General features: G+C 43.0%; 1 protein-coding gene across 5 annotated transcripts in view; it reads left to right on the forward strand.

The window, feature by feature from the left end:
* Positions 1-434: 434 nt before the first annotated feature.
* LOC115167335 (SH2 domain-containing adapter protein F) overlaps positions 435-22,389 on the forward strand; it is a 113,062-nt gene continuing 91,107 nt past the window's right edge. For 3 of the 5 annotated variants that reach the window (XM_029721675.1, XM_029721676.1, XM_029721677.1), the window contains exon 1: positions 436-1,152. In XM_029721675.1, coding sequence (XP_029577535.1) covers positions 718-1,152 — 435 coding nt within the window. In that variant the 5' untranslated portion in view covers positions 436-717. Of the gene's footprint in view, positions 1,153-22,389 lie in introns of all 5 variants that reach the window. The other 2 variants (XM_029721674.1, XM_029721678.1) reach the window with 2 other exon arrangements.

The raw sequence follows: 22,389 nt of genomic DNA on the forward strand, positions 1-22,389 counted from the left end.
TAGTTGGCACTGTATGATGGGTCACTAGGCACACAGGTGACCAGGAAGTAGGAATGCACAGGTATGCAGTTCTTAGTATGCTCACTGTTTGCACCTAGGAACAATTATATGCTCCTACAGTAATCAGGTCTGCCTGTATGGAATTGATTTTAAAATTATATTTTTTCTGTTGCTTTTAAATGGGCAAAAGACCCATCCAATATCTACCACTAAATATCAGTTTTGCACGCGTTTTTAAACATTTGTAATCCCACGTGTTAGTGTCTCAGATACTTTTGACTAAGTTATCCACTACAACAACATATTATTAAGGAACAAACAATGACAATGTAACGACCTCGGAGATATTACAAGTAAAACCAAGCATTTAGTAGGCTAAATTAACAGTCCGGTAGGTGGCAGTGATTGTTCTCAGGTATGAGGACAGGGAAACGTATCCCACGCTTGCAAAAGCGCTCTCTCATGTTGCGTAGCGGAGAGGACTCGCCACAGCCAAAGAGCGCTCTGCTGTCAGAGCGAAAGTGTCAGAGTTGCGGGAGCTCAGAAAGTGCATGTGGCTGCGTTCGTCAGTGTACAAGAGGAGTAGGAGCTGGAGAAACATTTCAGAAGCCAGTCGAGGTGACCTATAGAAAAACTACGCTCAGGAAAACAGGAGGCTATTGTCAGGAAAGGTGCAACGAAATATTTAAATAGACTTGTGAGCAATGCACTGGCAGCATGGCCAGATGGTTCAGGGAACACCTAGGATTCAAAACTACCAAAGCACCACCTCCGGCGCCCCCGAAACCAGACTACAGACATTGTCACGCTGCTGTGACCGGTACGCCTGGCTACCAACAACCAAGCTCCGGGGCCACCTCTCTCTATCCAAGCCCTGCACAGCCGGACATTCTTGCTGCTTACAAACTCCAAAAGGAACTGGACTTCGAAGATCCGTACACGGGAGGAGGAAATATTTCGTTTGGAACTGGTCTGGGCTCTGGGGGGTCGCCGGACATAAAGTATGTGTCACCAAAGCACCGGCTTATAAAGGTGGAAACAATCGAGAAAAGCAACTCTGCTCCGGGCAGCGGTATTGTAGCCCAAGCTGTTGCTGTTGGGAACGTTAAATCTCCCACGTCACCGCCTCCTGAAAATGAGAATAAAGAAAAGGTACGTTTTTTTTTTTTTTTTTTTTTTTTTGCCCTTAGCCTGCCTCCAATATCTCACACCAGTAACATTGTAGCTATGCGGCGTCATAGCTTACACAACTTTGAACAAGTCTAAATTGCTTCTTAGATTTGTTTTTAATGTAAGATGTTACAATCTATCCACCTAGGTTCAATTAAAGAGCTGGTTCAATTGTTATGTGATGTCGTCATTTTCACTATTCAAACGCATTGGTTACCATTGGAAGTGGTCGATCAGATCATGTTACTGTCGCGAGGACTTACTCAAACAGGGAAGGGATAATTGAAACCGGCAGGACTACACTGGAAAAAAATATAAATGTGACATGCAACAATGAAAGATTTTACTGAGTTCATATAAGGAAATAAGTCAACTGAAATAAGTTCATTTGGCCATAATCTATGGATTTCACTTGATTGGGAATACAGATAGTTTTTAAAACAATAGGGGCATAGATCAGAAAACCAGTCAGTATCTGGTGTGATCATCATTTGCAGCATGACACATTTCTTTCGAGTTGATCAGGCTGTTGATGTCCAACTCCTCTACAATGGCTGTGTGAAGTTGGAGGATATTGGTGGGAACTGGAACACGCTGTCATACATGTCAATCCAGAGCATCCCAAATATGCTCAATGGGTGACATGTATGTATGTATGTATGTATGTATGTATGTATGTATGTATGTATGTATGTATGTATGTATGCATGCCATTTTCCGCTTCCAGGATCTGTGTACAGCTCTTTGACACGGGGTCGTGCATTATCATGCTGAAACATGAGAAAATTGTGGGTGGATGAATGTCACAATGGGCCTCAGGATCTTGTCATGGTATCTCGGTGGATTCAAATTGCTATTGATAAAATACAATTGTGTTCGTTGTCCATCGCTTATGTCTACTCATACCATAACCCCAGCGACCACCATAGGGCACTCTGTTCACAACATTTACATTAGCGAACTATTAACCCACACGACGCCGTACACGCAGTGTGCGGTTGTGAGGCCAGTTGGACATACTGCCAAATTCTCTAAAACAAGGATGCGGCTTATGGTAGAGAAATGAACATTAAATTCTCTGGCAACCACTGATGGACATTCCTGCAGTCAGAATGCCAATTACACGCTCCATCAACTTGAGACATCTGTGGCGTTGTTACAGAACTGCATATTTTAGTGTGCCCTTTTGTCCCCAACACAAGTTGCACCTGTGTAATGATCATGCTGTTTAATCAGCTTCTTGACAAGCCACACCTGTCAGGTGGATGGATTATCTTGGCAAAGGAGAAATGCACACTAAGGGATGTAAAATACATTTTGTGTACATTTTTGTGTGTATTAAACATTTCTGGGGTCCTTTATTTCAGCTCATGAAACATGGTTTCAACACTTTGTTGCGTTTTTTGTATTTTTGTTCAGTGTAGTTCTTTTCAGGTGTTTGTCAATGGTTTGTCAATGGCTGGGTCAGTCAGACAACAGCTGCACAGTACATGAGGACTCTAGCTCAGAAATCTTTACTGACACATTTGATTACATTGGATAAAGGAGTGTAGTAGCCTGCATGTCAGTAGGTGAAAGGAAGATACATGCTGTGTTCAAGCATGAAGTTTATTACAATATTTTAAACTCTAACCTTTCAATGTATGTTGGCAAAGAAGCCCTTAATCATCTTTTTCCCCACAGTCCAGATGAACATGTGGATCCCATTTTTTTTTATTTTTTTTATTTAACTATACATTTAACTATACAAGTCAGTTAAGAACAAATTCTTATTTACAATATCTCTGCTTCCAGTATGAAAACATTCCAATGCCATAAAATGGGGGGTACAAATTGGCCAAAACCATTTCTTTTATTTACCCTAAGCAAAATGGCCTACTTCAAGTACACTGAACAAAAATATAAATGCAACATGCAACAATTTCTAAGGAAATCAGTCAATTGAGAGAAATTAATTTGGCCCTAATCTATGGATTTTGGGAATACAGGGAATACAGATGTTGGTCACAGATGCCTTTAAAAAAAACAAAGGTAGGGGTGTGGCTCAGACCCTGTCTGTATCTGGTGTGACTACCATTTTTTTTTTACCTCATGACTACCATTTTTTTTTTTTTTACCTCATGCAGCGCACTTTATCTCCAATGCATGGAGATGATTAGACTGTTGATTGTGGAATGTTTTCATACTCTTCAATGGCAGTGCGAAGTTGCGGGGAACTGGAACATGCTGTCCTTCCAGAGCACCCCAAATACGCTGAATCGGTGACATGTATGGTGAGTATGCATGCCATGGAAGAACTGGGGCATTTTAAGCATCCAGGAAGTGTGTACAGATCCTTGCGACATAGGGTCATGCATTATCATGCTGAAACATGATGGCCGGGGATGAATGGCACGACAGTGGTGCTCAGGATCTCGTCACGGTATCTCTGTACATTCAAATCAATAAAATACAGTTGTGTTCGATGTCCGTAGCTTATGCCTGCCCATACCGTAACCCCACTGCCACCATGGGGCACTCTGTTTACAACTTTGAAGCAAACCGCTCTACCACACGATGCCATACGCTTTCTGCCATATGCCGGTACAGTTCCTTAAATTTAAGAGATTACAATCTGTCCACCTAGGTTCAATTAAAGAGCTGGTTCAATAGTGATGTGATGTTGGCATTTTCACTATTCAAATGCATTGGTTTCCATTGAAAGCGGTGGATCAGACCACGTTCCATCATGTGGGGACTTATTCAAACAGGAAATGGATTGTTGAAACCGGCAGAACTCCACAGTGTATAGTTCACGTGCACATTTTCAAATAATCCAGACCAGGTTCATTCAACTCTGCTCACCAATCAAAATCTACACTTTTTTACAACTATGTCATCTCTGTACCCTAGTCTACTCTGTCCCTGTCATCAACAGATAGTGTGTGTGTGTGTGTGTGTGTGTGTGTGGACCGGAGACCGATGGGAAGAATGCTTGCACAGTCAGTCAGTGTACACCACGTGCCTTGAAGCCTACTGCTTTTTAGGAACACACACTGGTTCATTGGAAGAAACCTGAGACGTTCAATGTCAGTGAGGTTAAGGAAGAATGTGATTCTGTTTATGAATGTACATGCCTCTCCCTCCAGCGCAGGCAGGGGGAGGACCCAGGAAAAGCACAAGTGTGTGTGTGTGAGAGAGTAAAAGTGCGTAAATATTTCTCAACATTGACAACACCCATACTGCATAACTCAGTCTGCTACTCCCTGTTCTGAAGCACTAATCACCTGTTGCCAGGTATTTGTTTACTCAACCTTACTATGTCAGACAATCTCATAGTAGTTTAGTTAGAGCACAGCCAAAACCTTGTGCAGCACTACTTTGCATACTTGCATATTTACAATTCGGTTATGAAATTCCTTAGTCCCTTAAACAGGTTACTTCCTCTTTCCACACGTCCTGTTGTAAGGTGCAGTCTGTTTAGTGTTGAGGGTACCTGCCTGCCATTCCATAGGAGTTTTTCTATTTCAGTTCAACTAGTGGTCATTAAAGTATGCCAGTAAGCAGTGTCGTGCACCAAAGGAACATGGCAATTTGCAAGCTATTTAAAAGCTTGAAAACCTCTTAATAATTGTACAGTAATATGTGTATTCAGAAATGGTCTTTTAGTTTCTCGTATGCAGTTGTCATCACATTCAACAATGCAGGGTTTTTGGAATTTTATGATAAACGATGTTCCAGAGCTGACCAAATTAAAATAATTGGAAACTGAAGACTGTTTCCTCACAGTAACTGACTGCTGTTGGCTAATTAAATGGATTACCGCTGTCTCCTGTTAATTGGGGCTTATTTTGATCTTGGTAGTCAATTAGGGATGGAATTATCAAGCAGGAAAATACTGTTGCCTTTGTCTCCCCCCCTTTCTTTTGCAGTGCACTGGGCACATGTTGGAGGAGCTGGCAGCCAGGCAGATTGTTCTGTAACATGGTTTAAAAATGTTGCACTCTCAAACATGAACATGATAATATGCTGAAATTGTATCACATCCATGTGAGGGGTAGGTGAGTTAGAGGGAATCTGATTCAGAAGACTGGGTTTTCGTTTAGTACTGTGGTGAAATGGGAGGGGGGTTAAGTAATAATGAGAGCAGACCGTCCCCACGAGAGTTTGATCACTAGGCAACACAGGCCTTCAACCTTACACGTGCTGGCTTTTCCGACAGACAGGCCAAGGTAATGTTGTCAGGTACTCTTCCAGAAGGATCTATTGTCTTGACCTCTGTAGGGTCTGTCTGCTGAGATGCACAACTGACATTGGTGTAGTGAGAGTGAGAGACCCCAAGTCTGATGGTTATGAACAAGCATGTAGAATAGCCTATTCCTTTTCCAGTAGAACTACCTGTAGAAGCAAATAGGCTTATCAGGTATTACACTGTATTTATTCCACTTGTTGTGGATTTGTTTTTCGTAGACGGTCATCATTTGTATCAGTTTTGGAGGATGTCACGGTGAGGATTTCCTAATATAATACCACTAGCCTCTGCCCTTGTCAAAATGCAGTTGAGAATGACTGGTATTCTACGTTTGGTAATGGAATTACAAAACAAACCATCACTGTTACCAAACTTAGTAACTGCACTGTTCTTCAAGTAAATGTGTTTTTGTAAAATGTTCAGTCAATTGTTCAAAGTAGACCTTTTGCATAGAGTTGTAGGGTTTGTGTAACTTTATCATTGGTTTTTGTTTGACATACATGTCAACGTGAGAAATCGGAGTCTCAGTATCACCCTGTTGCTGTGGATTTGGCCTTTACCAACAACCAGATGTGTAAAATCCTTGCTGCACCCTTACTGTGAGAACATATGATTTTCAGCTGGTTTCTCAGTAAAACGGTATGTGTTCTCTGTTCAGATACAGAGGAGGGGTGTAGACAGGCCTTGAGTGTCAGGCAGTTTCATCTGATGATAATGCTGAATTTCCAAACAGCCTTGTTCTGACATGAGCTGCTATTTATTAAGATATTTCACAGTTTGTAACGTAGTGCCATATCAAGGCATGTATTATTCTTAGTTTAGGCCTACAGCATATCAAAGAATGCTAGGATTCTGATCTTAATTACATTTCTTCCACTGAACATGATCTATTGTAGACCTCACAATTTATGGACACTATACAGGAACTGAATTGGCTAGTCAATTGTACTGGCTGGAGTGAAGTGTTTGAATGCTGACTATAGGGAGAGAGAGTGCTAGGAAGAGAGGACCACACCACTGTCTTGTTACAGCCTGAACCCCATTGATGTTTTAATTACTTGACTAGTGGATGCTAATTATATAACTGCTTACCTAATGCTTGTGCTGCCAATAGCAGAGTCTATGCCGTCTAGTGTTTTTGTCTAATCTTAACCCTCCAAAGCTTTTTCATTCAGTTAAGGGGGGGGGGATGATACAATGTAGTTCTTCCCTGTGGCTCAGTTGGTAGAGCATGGTGTGTGCAACGCCAGGGTTGTGGGTTCGATTCCCACGGGGGGCCAGTACAAAAATAAAATAAAAAAAATGCATGAAATGGTATGAAATGTATGCAAGTCGCTCTGGATAAGAGCGTCTGCTAAATGACTAAAATGTAAATGTACAGTATGGTGATTACATGAAACTTTGGCCTCCCCCATTATGGCCATTCTGATGGACTCTATTATGGACTTTCTTTTATGACGACAAGCACGTAGGAGCCAGCCACAGGTAAGAGCACCAGCTTGATTTGTTTAGTTTTTAAAAATGTTTTCCTGTTTTATAACGACAAGACCTTCATGGTAGAGGGAGATGATCAATTATTATCCAGCTAATTTAAATGCTCTCATCATCGCTCTTCCCCCTGGCATGGTCTCGCCTACTCGACTCGGCACTAACTAACTTCTCAAGGACACATGAAAGTGATGACAGGCACAACTTATGAAATGTGTAAACAAAAGTGATAGTGCCTAAGTCTCCCTTGTAAAATCATGTGGCTAAATATATTGCTGTGCGGCTTTATGAATTCATAAACTTCCTAAGCACCAGGGTTGCTCTGGCCTTGAGACCCTATGCAGCAGTGTTTTAGCCACGTTATAGTTCCCACCATGGTCCACGGAAGCAGTTGAGTGAATGGGGCCTCTGAGTCCATAAGCCATTTTCCGTACACTATGTGTAGAATCATGCAGTATAGGATCATAAACACAACAGGCAGCTGTCCCACAGCCAGGTGAGACATTAGATTTGACAGATTTATTTCATGGTTATTTCCTTCTTTTCCTTCCATGTACCTTTTAACAGCCTTTGACTCAGCAGTTCATAAAGTCAAGTGATGCATTAGCAGCCGGGGAGACTATGGCTTATTTGTTTTGTCATTAACATGTTCTATTCCTGTCCTTGAGACCGATTCCTGTCTCAATTGCCAATCTCCGGTTGTTCATCTCAAAATCCCATTTTCACTAATTCTTTCGTTTCTTTGCTTTGTCTTTCCCTGCATACGCATGGCGTTTCTCTACTCTACATGTATATTTGAGCGTGTTGGAATGATGACTGATACAAGTGGGCATCAGCTGCCTGAGCCTCCCCAACACTCCCCAGCCCAGATCACATCTCAGCTGCCTGAGCCTCCCCAACACTCCCCAGCCCAGATCACATCTCAGCTGCCTGAGCCTCCCCAACACTCCCCAGCCCAGATCACATCTCAGCTGCCTGAGCCTCCCCAACACTCCCCAGCCCAGATCACATCTCAGCTACCTGAGCCTCCCCAACACTTTCCAGCCCAGATCACATCTCAGCTGCCTGAGCCTCCCCAACACTCCGCCGGCCCAGATCACATCTCAGCTGCCTGAGCCTCCCCAACACTCCGCCGGCCCAGATCACATCTCAGCTGCCTGAGCCTCCCCAACACTCCGCCGGCCCAGATCACATCTCAGCTGCCTGAGCCTCCCCAACACTCCGCCGGCCCAGATCACATCTCAGCTGCCTGAGCCTCCCCAACACTCCGCCGGCCCAGATCACATCTCAGCTGCCTGAGCCTCCCCAACACTCCCCAGCCCAGATCACGTCTCAGATAATGGAATCAGACCAGGTGCTGTGAGCCAATCGGGTGTTGTTTAGCCAAGTCCTTGAAGGGACAGTCGTGTGTAATTGGCTTACGAGTAGCGTCTCAACAGCGTGTGGGGGTTTGAACCGACGCTCTTTAATTTCCCATGGAATAGACATGCTACGGCTTTACCGCGCGTCCCTTTGTCTTTCTGTTCCAATCTGATTTTGTGTGTGTGTTCTTGCAGTGGTTTTCCCTCCAGCAGCAGTCTCTTGGTGTGTGTGTGTGTGTGTGTGTATGTGGGTAAATCAAGGCTGTTTGACTGGCCTATAGATTAGCAGTGCTTGGGGTTCTGAACTTTCCTCGTCTTCATTCCCTCACTATCTCAGTCTTGCTTTAAAGCCTTGACTCTGGCAATCCTCTCTTTAGGGGGATGTGCCTAGCTTTTTGTTGTTCTGTTTTCTACTCTGCTCCTCTCTCAGTCCTTGTAGTGATAGGAGAAATGTCAGACGTAAACACTACCGGGGCATCTGACCTCCTGGTGGACGGGCACCAGAATCCATCATGTGATGCGTGGGTGTCTCTAGACGTATGAGCAGTCTCATACCTGTCTTACTATCAGATGGAAGCTGACAGGTTCTGATAGCTGGCTTTAGCTGAATGTCAGAGCATTACAGGAAGTGCACTTCTCCTCCCACTCCCACCTCTACACAAACACACGCCTGTTTACTTGCACTGTATCACCAAGGAAGACGTCTGAAAGGAATTGCTTTGTAAGTGTCAAACCTGAAAGGGGTTGTATTGCTGCTTAATTGTCTGCTCTGTGAAAGTAATTTCCAGATCTAACACCCATGGGAGGTTAAATGTTCTCTTTCATTCTTAAAGGGATATTTCTGGTACACATGGAATATGGTCCAGGCAAACAGAGTAGAGGGCACAGAGTACAGTAGGCCTATAGAGTAGGAGTTAAAACATGCTGACCCTTTACTTTTAATGCTCAACAGAGTTTTAAGAACGCAAATAACTATACAGTTAAAAAAATTGAGTTCATGTTGACCAGAGAGTAGTGATGCACCGATATCACATTTTTGGCCGATTCCGATATTTTCCTTGCCAAACAAAAAAGAAAATGATACCGATGTTTAACGTTGTAACGGCCTTTTAAGCATTTTAGTACAGTTAGAGGCCAGGGTAGGCCGTCATTGTAAATAAGAATTTGTTCTTAACTGACTTGCCTTGTTAAATAAAGGTTACACACACACACTGACCAAAAATGTATTTTGTTGGCATTTACGTATGTCCCCATTACCAGTAAAACATAATCAAAACCTATTTCTTAACTTTATTTGCTGTGCTGTTTCGTTGTTCAGTCGTTTCATTCTCAACCAGGATTTCTATGGGACGCCGTTTCGGTCTTTGCGTGTCAAAAATATACTATTTTGCACTATTTGATGTGTCAAATAAGCTTGTTGACCAATCAGGACCTGAATATAACTGCAAATTCCACTATTGTGCCTAATACTTATTGTGGCTAGCTTCACAACACGTAACCCGGTCAGGTCGAGCCTCACTTGCCAGATGAAGCTAGCTGGCTGCTTATAACATTAGCTTTGGGCAACAGGGTTAAGTAGCTGGCTAACTTTTTATTTTCATGAACTGAAGTTCAATTTCAATAGGGGAACAACAAGTGGCAACCTAGCTAATACTTACTCACAAGGATTCCTAAATCATTGCTAAGAATAATGAAAATGACTGCAGTTTTTACTGGTCATTGTTTTCAGGCTGGTTGTATTTGGTGCTAGCTAGGTACCAAGCTAAAGCTAGCTACTTCAGAAGTTTCGTTCAAACAAATTATGCTTTATTACCAACGCGGTATCGTAAACACATTGTTCGTGGCTGGTGTTTGCTTGTTTGCAGCCTTTTTTTAAACGGTTTTGACAGTGCTACTGTGTATTTTTTGACATGCAAAAACCCAAACAACGTTCCATAGTATGTATGTATGTATGTACAGTTGAAGTCGGAAGTTTATATACACCTTAGCCAGATACATTTAAACTCAGTTTTTCACAATTCCTGACATTTAATCCTAGTAAAACATTCCTTTCTTAGGTCAGTTAGGGTCACCACTTTATTTTAAGAATGTGAAATGTCAGAATAATAGTAGAGTGATTTATTTCAGCTTTTATTTCTTTCATCACATTCCCAGTGGTCAGAAGTTTACATACACTCAATTAGTATTTGGTAGCATTGCCTTTAAATTGTTTAACTTGGGTCAAATGTTTCGGGTAGCCTTCCACAAGCTTCCCACAATAAGTTGGGTGAATTTTGGCCCATTCCTCCTGACAGAGCTTGTGTAACGGAGTCAGGTTTGTAGGCCTCCTTGCTCGCACACGCATTTTCAGTTCTGCCCACACATTTTCTATAAGATTGAGGTCAGGGCTTTGTGATGGCCACTCCAATACCTTGACTTTGTTGTCCTTAAGCCATTTTGCCACAACTTTGGAAGTATGCTTGGGGTCATTGTCCATTTGGGAGACCCATTTGCTACCAAGCTTTAACTTCCTGACTGATGTCTTGAGATGTTGCTTCAATATATCCACATCATTTTCCTCCCTCATGATGCCATCTATTTTGTGAAGTGCACCAGTCCCTCCTGCAACAAAGGACCCTCACAACATGATGCTGCCACTCCCATGCTTCACAGTTGGGATGGTGTTCTTCAGCTTGCAAGCCTCCCCCTTTTTCCTCCAAACATAACGATGGTCATTATGGCCAAACAGTTACATTTTTGTTTCATCAGACCAGAGGACATTTCTCCAAAAAGTACGATCTTTGTCCCCATGTGTAGTTGCAAACCGTAGTCTGGCTTTTTTATGGTGGTTTTTGAGCAGAGGCTTCTTCCTTGCTGAGCGCCCTTTCAGGTTATGTCAATATTGGAATAGTTTTACTGTGGATATAGATACTTTTGTACCTGTTTCCTCCAGCATCTTCACAAGGTCCTTTGCTGTTGTTCTGGGATTGATTTGCAATTTTCGCACCAAAGTACGTTCATCTCGAGGAGACAGAACGCATCTCCTTCCTGAGCGGAAGGATGGCTGCGTGGTCCCATGGTGTTTATACTTGCGTACTATTGTTTGTACAGATGAACGTGGTACCTTCAGGCATTTGGAAATTGCTCCCAAGGAGGTCTTGGCTGATTTTCTTTTGATTTTCTCATGATGTCAAACAAAGAGGCACCGAGTTTGAAGGTAGGCCTTGAAAAACATCCACAGGTACACCTCCAATTTACTCAAATTATGTAAATTAGCCTATCAGAAGCTTCTAAAGCCATGACATTATTTTCTGGAATTTTCCAAGCTGTTTAAAGGCACAGTCAACTTAGCGTATGTAAACTTCTAACCCACTGGAATTGTGATACAGTGAAATAATCTGTCTGTAAACAATTGTTGGAAAAATTACTTGTCATGCACAAAGTAGATGTCCTAACCGACTTGCCAAAACTATAGTTTGTTAACAAGAAATTTGTGGAGTGGTTGAAAAACGAGTTTTAATGAGTCCAACTTAAGTGTATGTAAATTTCTGACTTCAACTGTATGTATGTCGTGATTTTTAATTTAAAGATTATTAATTTAAAGATTATCAAAACATTTATTGTTATGTTCACTGGGTGTGTTTCACAAGAAAATGAATACTTTCCACATTATGATAATTGATTTAAAAAAAGGTTGTTGGTTGCTATGGATACACTGCCCCATAATTACAGCTGAACCTGGTCTAAGATGATTGCTTTGGCGCAGCATCTCCTTGTAGTCCAGTTAGAGGACTGTTGGGTAGTTATCAATCATGTTATTGTTCTCTGAAGTGTCCAAGAGGGCCATCCATTTGTTGAACTCTTCAAGGTATCCCAGCTGCCTTGGCAACGGGCACTATTGTTTTCCAGCAACAGATTATCAAGCATTTCCAGGTGGACTGGGCAGCCATGTGGTGTTTTTATGGGTATATCATATTCTGTCCTTAACAGTTGCACAGGGAATCAGTTAGTTAGTTCTAAATTCCTATATCCCAGGCAGGAATACTGGAAGAGCTCTTTAGGAGGAAGGAACCTCTGCTGGTGCTGGGCCAACAAAGCTAACTTTATTTACACCCTGCCTCAACCCACCAGGATGATGTCATTCTGCATGAGGAAGATGACTACACTACAGGATGACATGGAGGAATCACATGAGGACAAAACTCAGATGTGAAATGTTGATCTGGTCAGGAAAGAGATTATGCATTGATACTGAAGTGGACTGTTTATAGAGGTTTATACAACTTTGTAATGACTTTGAGTGTTTTTGAAAGCTGAATGATGCATAGCATACCTAATACTCAAAATACTGATTAGCATATGGTGTATGACTAGAGGTTTACAATGGGTTAAGAGGAGTCTTCACCTGCTTTTAGCGGTTAGAGCGTTGGGCCAGTAACCAAGCAGTCGCTGGTTCGAATACCCAAACTGACCAGATGAAAAATCTGTTCCCTTGAGCAAGGAACTTAACCCTAATTTGTTCCAGGGGCTCCGTTCACCTATGGCTAACCCTGTAAAACAACACATTTCACTGCACCTATCTGTTGTAAGTCACAAAACATTTTGTTGCAATTTTTTGGGGGGGGGATGACTTGTTAACCAATTTAACACGATGGCAAAGTTTTAATGAATTAACCCCCATGTACAATTCTAGTCCTGAGATGTGGAAGCAGTAGCATTAAACCCTTCCCTTCTCTTTGTTTATCCTAAAGAGGGTTACTGTAGCTGTTCCACTGTGTGTTTCTCTAGGCTTTCAGCTGTACAACCTGTATGGCTCATGTGAACCCAACAGGTCACATAATACCCGGCCCTGTATGCAGGCAGTTATTGGCCACTGCAGTCAGGAGAGTTGTCTGTGGACACATGGCACTGTTTTGTTTAATAACACAGTGTAGTAGAGCCTGTAAGGGAAGCCCTGGTTGGTGAGCACGTCATCAGACGCTGATTAAAAGGAAACAAATTGAGCCCTGAGGTTTCATGCCATCCAGGGCATGTACAGAAAGCCTGCGTGAAGCACTGGTATTTTTAACCGCCCCACTGATGGCTAACAGTAGGACGGCCCTTAACCTCAACTCTGAGTAAAACCAAACACTGCTGCTCTCCCCACGTAGTTGGCCATATCTGACCCTTGCTGGGTTTTCTGTGTGTAGAACATAGGAATTATCCCATGGTATTTTAGATATAGTGTAGAGGGGAGTTAAGCTGCACTGTTTCTGTATTTACTATCCGGGAGGTAGAGTGGAGCTCTTTAAGGTCTGTGCCCTTCCTTCACAGTGGAGCTGACCTATGACCTGTGCTCACTGACAGGTGCTGAGGCTGGAGTGTGTCTGCCAGTGGGGTTGTAGTCTCCATAGACACGGGCACCGCTGGGGAACTGGCCAAACCTCTCATTATAGACTGGATGGGCACTGATGTCTCTCCTAGGCTTCGTAGGACACAGATCTTGTTTGGAGTAGGGTTTGAGAGTTTGCCCTGCTGTTTTCCCGTCTGTAATATCCTATAGTTACTACTGTATGACATGTAACACTGTTTTATTACTCTGTCTCTCGGTGTAGGCCTAATATAGTTCAGCCACCATATTAATTGCTTGGTGCAATGATTGGACCAAAGGTAAAGCAACCAGGCCACTGACTGTCTGCTTTTGTTTGGTGGAAAATAAGGAACAAGAGGGTTGCTCCAGGATTAAGGAAGTGCTCCCTTCCTGACGGGAAGTGTTTACAACTTGGTGACATTCCCTTTTGACAGGGGCTGGGTAAGTCTACGCTAGCTCACCACTCTCAAACAGTCTGGTAATGTTGACTCTGCTCTCACATCTGTGCTAAAATATAATCAGACACAGTTAATATTTCCTCATGTTGCAGCTTGAGCAAACTGGCAAGGGCTTTGTGATTGTGACATTGTACTGTGTCAATACAAAGCTGTGGTGTCATGTTCTGTTAGGGACCTCCTAGTCAGGTCAGGCTGCAGTGAAGTCCGTGTAAAGACTCCTTCCCTCTCTCCCTCTCCTGCTATGGGAGGTGGAAAGCCCCGTAGCGATGGCACGGTGACATAAGACTCCACCCTGCCTGCCTGCAAGTTCTATTGTCAGTCTCGGAGCTGTTGGGTTTGACGTGCTGCGTTTGTACACGCTCACCACACAAAGGCTATCTGAGGTCACGTCGCTTCCGACCGCAATCAAGTCATCCTTGTCACATCAAACTTCCCTGCTTTGTTTATGTACAGCTGGCTCCTGGGCCTGCCTCATTTTGTTTTCCCTACTGTCTATAAATCACACACCCAAATCAAAAGGTCATGCTCACTGGATTCACATTGTTGTTTTTATGTCAAGCCCTACTTTTCGTAGTTGTCATTTTTGTCTCCTTTCTCTAGCATAGCAAACCACACACTGATCACTGCACCTGTACACAGCCCATCTGTAAATAGCACACCCAACTACCTTATCCCCATATTGTTCTTTATTTTTGCTCTTTTGCACCCCAGTACCTCTACTTGCACATCATCTGCACATCTATCACTCAAGTGTTAATGCTAAATTGTAATCATTTCGCCACTATGGCCTATTTATTGCCTTACCTCCCTAATCTTACTACATTTGCACACACTGTATGTAGATGTTTCTATTGTGTTATTGACTGTACGTTTGTTTATCTCACGTGTAACTCTGTTGTTTTTTGTAGCACTGCTTTGCTTTATCTTGGCCAGGACTCAGTTGTAAATGAGAACTTGCTCTCAACTGGCCTACCTGGTTAAATAAAGGTGAAATTTAATTAATAAAACTTTATCTAAGGCTGTTTCTCCCAAGCACAACTACTGTAGGTGTGTGTGTGCCTCAGCCTTTTATACATCTAGTGGACCAACAACAAGCCCATTCCTCCTCACAACTTAACCACTACTCCCTCTTCCTTAAATTCAAAGAGTCATAAATCTATTTCAGATGGAAAGAGAGCAGAGAAAGGAAATTGGATTTTGTCAAGCGTATCCTCAAGTGTTAATCTTGAATATCTGTTGAATATGAAGAGAGCCTGAATGTGGGCCAGCCACCCTCCAGCCGAGGTCCTCAGTATGCTATAAGGGCTCTCTGGAGAGAAGGTTGGATTTGGTCCCCCTTGAGTGCACAGGGAACTGAAAGAGTCGAAAAGAGACATTGTTTCATAGAAAGGGATCATTGGCTAAAAAAGGGAATAAAATAGGGGATCGTACGGAAAGGGTAGAGTACAGCAGGTATTCCTGTGAGACTAGGAGGATGGTGAAGCATTGTGTTTGGGTTTCTGGCCTGACGTTAGGTGATATTACATTAGAAGTAGAGAAGCACCTGTTCAGGCCCAGTAAGCTCAAATGAAATGAAAATGGTTTATAAAAATAAGGAAAAGGCTTCGCCTCAGCGAGTAGCCTGCTGCTCTGCTGTCCAAAGTGCTGTGTGCCTGCCTCTTGGCTCGGCGTTATGCAATATGTTCTGTGTCACTCGGGTTTCTAGAACCTTGGAATGAGAATAGAAAGTGCTTTTTAAGAAAAACGAATACAGAACAAGTTTGTGCAGCAGCTCCCTCGTAACCTTTTTCAGGATCCATATGGCGTTGTCAGAGAAACGACCTGCGACCTTGAGTCTCACTTCAGGGATAAAGAGAAAATACATAAAGCTGATACTGTGGCAGACTGGCTGTGTAGCATTCTTTTGTCACTAACTTTCAACGGCAGTGGTAAAACATCCTCACAAATGTAGAATGCGTTGTTCTTAATCCTGTTTTTTCTTAAGGGATCATCAGCACGACATGCCGTGAAATTACAGATCTTCAGTAGAAGCTAGGTCTGTGAATAGCATGAGCGTATCATCCCTCCGTAGATGATCAGTAGGATTTAGTGCTCCCTTCATTAAACCTTGTGTTGGTGTGGGAAGACATGACTCCTGTGAGGCCTGAATAGCCCTGCCTGCTGCATAACCTACAGTGGGGGAAAAAAGTATTTGATCCCCTGCTGATTTTGTATGTTTGCCCACGGACAAAGAAATGATCAGTCTATAATTTTAATGTTAGGTTTATTTGAACAGTGAGGGACAGAATAACAACAAAAATATTGAGAAAAACACATGTCAAAAATGTTATAAATTGATTTGCATTTTAATGAGGGAAATAAGTATTTGACCCCCTCTCAATCAGAAACATTTCTGGCTCCCAGGTGTCTTTTATACAGGTAATGAGCTGAGATTAGGAGCACACTCTTAAAGGGAGTGCTCCTAACCGCAGCTTGATACCTATATAAAAGACACCTGTCCACAGAAGCAATCAATCAGATTAAAAACTCTCCACCAAGGCCAAGACCAAAGAGCTCTCCAAGGATGTCAGGGACAAGATTGTAGACCTACACAAGGCTGGAATGGGCTACAAGACCATCGCCAAGCAGCATGGTGAGAAGGTGACAACAGTTGGTACGATTATTCGCAAATGGAAGAAACACAAAATAACTGTCAATCTCCCTCGGCCTGGGGCTCCATGCAAGATCTCACCTCACCTGATCATGAGAACGGTGAGGAATCAGCCCAGAACTACACGGGAGGATCTTGTCAATGATCTCAAGGCAGCTGGGACCATAGTCACCAAGAAAACAATTGGTAAAACACTACGCTGTGAAGGACTGAAATCCTGCAGCGCCCACAAGGTCCCCCTGCTCAAGAATACATATACATGCCCGTCTGCAGTTTGCCAATGAACATCAATGATTCAGAGGACAATATTTAGGGGTATGGTTAGATGATAGGCTTTCTTTTAAAAAACATGTTACTGAATTGGGAAAAAAGCTCAAATTCAAGATAGGGTTCCTTTATAGAAACAGGGTTTGTCTGTCCTTTGTAAATAGAAAACAAATTGTGCAGGCTACTTTTATGTCCGTTTTAGATTATGGTGATATTATCTATATGCATGCATCGGCAAACACATTAAAACAACTGGATGCTATTTACCATTGTGCACTCAGGTTTATCACGGGTGATAGTTACAAAACTCATCACTGTATCCTTTATCAACATGTGGGTTGGGCCTCTCTATCTGTGAGGCGAGAGCAACATGCTCTCTTGTTTATTTATAAAGCGCTTCTTTTAAAACTACCTCCATATATATCATCATTAATTTCCACTAGATATACACATTTTAAAACCAGATCACAGATGTGGATTACATTAAAGACTCCTGCGGTCTCCACAGAGTTGGGTAGGACTGCCTTTAGTTCCTTTGCGCCTTATTTATGGAACAAACTGCAGATCCAACTTAAGTTAGACACTCTGGTGTCCCTTGCCCATTTTAAAAATGTTATGGAGGATCAATATGATGTTATCTGTGATTGTTTCTGTTGAATTGTGTCTTTGTTTTGTATGTTTGAAATGTTCTTGTCTGTATGCCTAAAACTGTATATGTCAACATGTTTACACAGGGCACAGCCGTAAAAGAGATCCAGGTCTCAGTCTGTTTTCCCTGTTAAAATAAAGATTTGAAAAAAATTCAGAGGACAACTGGTGAAAGTGTTGTGGTCAGATGAGACCAAAATTGAGCTCTTTGTCATCAACTCAACTCGCCGTGTTTGGAGGAGGAGGGATGCTGCCTATGACCCCAAGAACACCATCTCCACCGTCAAACATGGAGGTGGAAACATTATGCTTTGGGGTTGTTTTTCTGCTAAGGGGACAGGACAACTTCACCGCATCATTTGACGGGGCCATGTACTGTCAAATCTTGGGTGAGAACGTCCATCCCTCAGCCAGGGCATTGAAAATGGGTCGTGGCTGGGTATTCCAGCATGACAATGACCCAAAACACACGGCCAAGGCAACAAAGGAGTGGCTCAAGAAGAAGCACATTAATGTCCTGGAGTGGCCTAGCCAGTCTCCAGACCTTAATCCCATAGAAAATCTGTGGAGGGAGCTGAAGGTTCGAGTTGCCAAACGTCAGCCTCGAAACCTTAATGACTTGGAGAAGATCTGCAAAGAGGAGTAGGACAAAATCCTTCCTGAGATGTGTGCAAACCTGGTGGCCAACTACAAGAAACGTCTGACCTCTGTGATTGCCAACAAGGGTTTTGCCACCAAGTACTAAGTCATGTTTTGCAGAGGGGTCAAATATTTATTTCCCTCATTAAAATGCAAATAATTTTGTAACATTTTTAACATGCGTTCTTCTGGATTTTTTTGTTTGTTATTCTGTCTCTCACTGTTCAAATAAACCTACCATTAAAATTATAGACTGATCATTTCTTTATCAGTGGGCAAACGTACAAAATCAGCAGGGGATCAAATACTTTTTTCCCCCATTGTATATCCCACTCACAAGTGTAGGAGGGGTACACTGTACACAACTGTGTGATGTACCTCTTATCTCAAGGTAAAGTGTCAAGTGCTGTTCTCTTTTCTCCCATTTATAATGCAGCTGATGTTTTTCTCGCTGTAATACTGACCCGTGTTGCAGGGTATCCGTGTCACTGTCGTTGCGTTTTGGAAGTGTTCCCATGCAAAGTAATATGATCAATGACGCACTAAACCACTTCTCCATGTGCCAAAAGAGCGGGCTTTTCCCGACTGGCGTGTGAAAAGCCACCCCACATGTGCAGCAGCCCAGAGATCTAAAGAAGCCTGTTTTATGTGGTCTGAATCTTTAAGGAGACCAAAAAAATTGGTTAACATGAAAAAGTGTGAGCTGTGCTTTGAACAACGCAGATGTCTGACTGGGGAAAAGACGGAGAGACACGTGAGAATGATGGCTGAACACATTGGAGTGCAAAGAAGGGAGATGCTAGAAATGATCTCCTCGCCACAGGGAGCATGCTGGTTGAAGTAGCATGTGTTGCACTCTTTCCTAAATCCTCACTCCCTTTAAAGCAAGTCATCTATGACTGGGGAAATGCATGTTTGGGCGATGTTGGGGAGAAGGGAGGTCTAAATATGTTTTCTTTTGTACCCAGTGTCACCACATGTACTAATTATCTATAATCTGAACAGCAGAATAGGTTCTTGAACGCTGAGTGTGCTTTTATCTCTAAATTGATTCTCTACAGGTCTTCTCTAGCCATTAATATTTGTCTCTTTTTTTCGGTCTTTCCTAATCAAGCAACATGCTTTATCCTCGGAACATTGACTTTGAGAGGGCTTTAATAAGGCTAAAAGCAAAGCTGACAAATTCATTCAGCTGCAAGAAGACAAACATGATTTCGCTTTACTTATGAGAAGTGCTCTCCTCCACTTAGCGTTGCTCTAGCGTCTATTGCTTGTGACTGATTGAAAACAATGGGTGCTCATGGAAAACATCATTTGATTAGCTAGCAGCTATCTTCCCTGGTTCTTAAGTAGGCATTCAGGGCTGGTGTTGCCACATCCTTGTTGAGGCCCATAGATCCACAGGCTGATTCCCAGGCCAACAACCCCTCTTAGGAGATGTCATAATAAAGTTTCATTAACGTCTGAGCTGTATTGTGGGAAAGCTCCATCTATACAGTCTCTTCAGAGGAATATAGCCCACAGGTGGAATCATGCTTCAAAATTGGGTTCCATTGAGTTCTAACCAGATTTCCTCTCCCATCTGTGAATCATACTAGTATCTTATTGATAGTAGCTGTATTGTGTCAACAACAGAGGTTGCAATTGGTTCTGCTTTAGTAAATTGCCTTGTGGCAATGTTTGATGGCAAGCTGTTAGCTTCAGATGACTGAGCTGAGTGCATATATCCTGTATTTCTAGTTGGAGATAAGTTGGAGCAGTCAGCATTCAGCAATAGGCAGTGGGATGTTATCTGTTGTTCAATTTCCCATTTTTAAATGAATATTTGTCTAAACAGGAGCGTAAACATATGCTGGGCAGCCTATTCCTCTCCCCTCCTTATCCCCCTCTCTAAGATGGTTTTCATTAGTTCTGATATCATTTTTTAAAACTTAAGAACAAAAGAGCCACGGCAGCAAAAAAGAGCCCTTTGAAACGCCCTAATTCAATCGAGCAGCTAAGCCCTGAGTTGTATTAGGTTATCAGTGGCTCAAATCCCCTGTGGCGTGGAGACATAAATCACAAATGCCAGGCCCTTTTTTTCCCTTTCCCTCCATTCCTCCTGCCCCCCCCCCTCCTTCTCTAGCACACCGACTCTTGTGGTGGTCTGGTAGTGGGAGAGATTGGGGAGGCTTCAGCCCCCAGTAGCTCTGACATCCCTCATCCTTTCTGGACCAGCTGTGACATTTGTCACATTTCTGTGTAACGTCTCCACATTACATTCGTTCAGGTGGCTACTCAGATGGCTGGCAGGGAGGCTGGCTGTCATATTAGACATGCACGCATGCACACACATGACTATCTAGGGCATCCAGCAGCAGTTTACTTGTATTATTTGTTTTTTAGTGTTTTTAGTTTGAGGAGTTGGATTTTGCTCATGAGATGTCAATGACCGAATGGCATATTTAACTAAATAGTTTGGACGTGGGGGAAAGCTATAAATTGGTGCAGCATACTGCCAAAAACCATCCTATACGATGACCACAAACTAAGACTTTAATGTTCTCCCTTTTATGGCCCCAGATGCTCTATATGATAATTGCCTGTTAGATCCACTTGGTCTGCATGTGATGGTGTGGGAGAAGGAAGATTGTGTATTTTCCTAGTTCTAATGGAGGACTGCAGCCCAATTGAATTGTAATCTCAGAAGCTCTCTCTGCGCTAACTGTGTGGAATGCCAAGTGGCAGGTGCCTGTTACACTCTCTTCTTAGCTAATGCTCTCACTAGGCTCACACTGATTCTAAATAGATTTCATTCCTTGAGTGCTGCAATGTATTTTTAAGCAGTGTGGGTCTATTTCTCCTACTATGGCTGCCTGGCTATCTAAGCAGCTGCAGGTGTAAGACATGGTGAACCTGGTAGCTCAGCACGACACCAGGCTGGGAGTCATTTAAGTATGTTCTCACTGTGCTGCTGCAGTGTAGTGATATGTCTTGACTGCTTCCAGGGGGGCGAGATGTCATAAGCCTACAAGGTTGCTTTGTGAGGCTACTCACAGCTTACATCTCTGCTTAGAAAAGCTCACATACAGTATAGCACTCTATATAGAAGCACTGCAGTATTGCACTCACTGTGGGTGAATTTGACTTTCATGACAAGTGTGGTGGCTTGGCTGTGGTCCTGACACACCCTGACATGCCAGCAGACAGATGGTGGGTCCCCAGGCAAGCAGGCCGCCAGGCAGGGAGGAAAGGAGGGAGGGAGGGAGGCGGGCGGGCTGGCAGGGAGGCAGGCAGGGAAGCTGGTAGGCAGGTGGGTAGGGAGGCCCCAGGAAGGCAGGTAGGGAAGCAGGCAGGCAGAGCCTCATCTCTGACGGTCCCCTCTCTTCATGTTCCCCTACTCATCCAGCTGGGTAGCATTAGTGCAGTGTGGCAGGACCTTCACACAGAAGGGGTAACTCCCAAAAAACACTCAGGCTAATTGATCCCCTCCTCCAAAATACTTGTGTTAGATGTGGCCCAAGGCAGGGGGGAGTCAACACCCAAGTAGTGTGGTAACTGCCAACTTTTACTTTCATTTGCGAGTTGTTTGCTTGTTTACCTAAATTCATTTTCTCTGAATAATTGATATGGAACTGTTAGATTGAAATCAAATGGAATGTAGTTTGTCCATTCCATTGCTTCTTTTGTACATTTTTAGAACTGTTTCTTGGTATCTTAGGCAGAGAAATCGCAGTCGACACAAATTAAAATCTCGGGAAAAAAATGGTATGAAAACAAATAAGAAAATCTGGTGGGGTAGCTAGTACTACGTGATAAGGAGAGGTGGTGGGAGGCAGGACGCTGCCATCCAGAACCAGCCTCCGTATCAACCTCAGCTTCAGGCTCCAGAGGACAAGCAGAATGGCTCTCTCTCCCTCAGCAGCAGCAACATTACCAGGTGCTAAAAAGAGCTTTCATTGGCTGACTGTGAAAAATCATTGAGCGAACAAGACCTGTCACAGGGCTAAATATATAGTATGTCTGGCTTGATTGCAATGTTCTTTTTCACTTCGTTTAATACATAAATCTTTTTTGGTCCCAGCTGTTTGATGACAGGACCACACAATCCAATATAATGTTTGTGGGCACAGCAGCCATCCATCGTTAAGCTAGCTACAGCTTTGTGG

This window comes from Salmo trutta, chromosome 29 (genome assembly GCF_901001165.1).
Source record: "Salmo trutta chromosome 29, fSalTru1.1, whole genome shotgun sequence".
NCBI lineage: Eukaryota > Metazoa > Chordata > Actinopteri > Salmoniformes > Salmonidae > Salmo > Salmo trutta.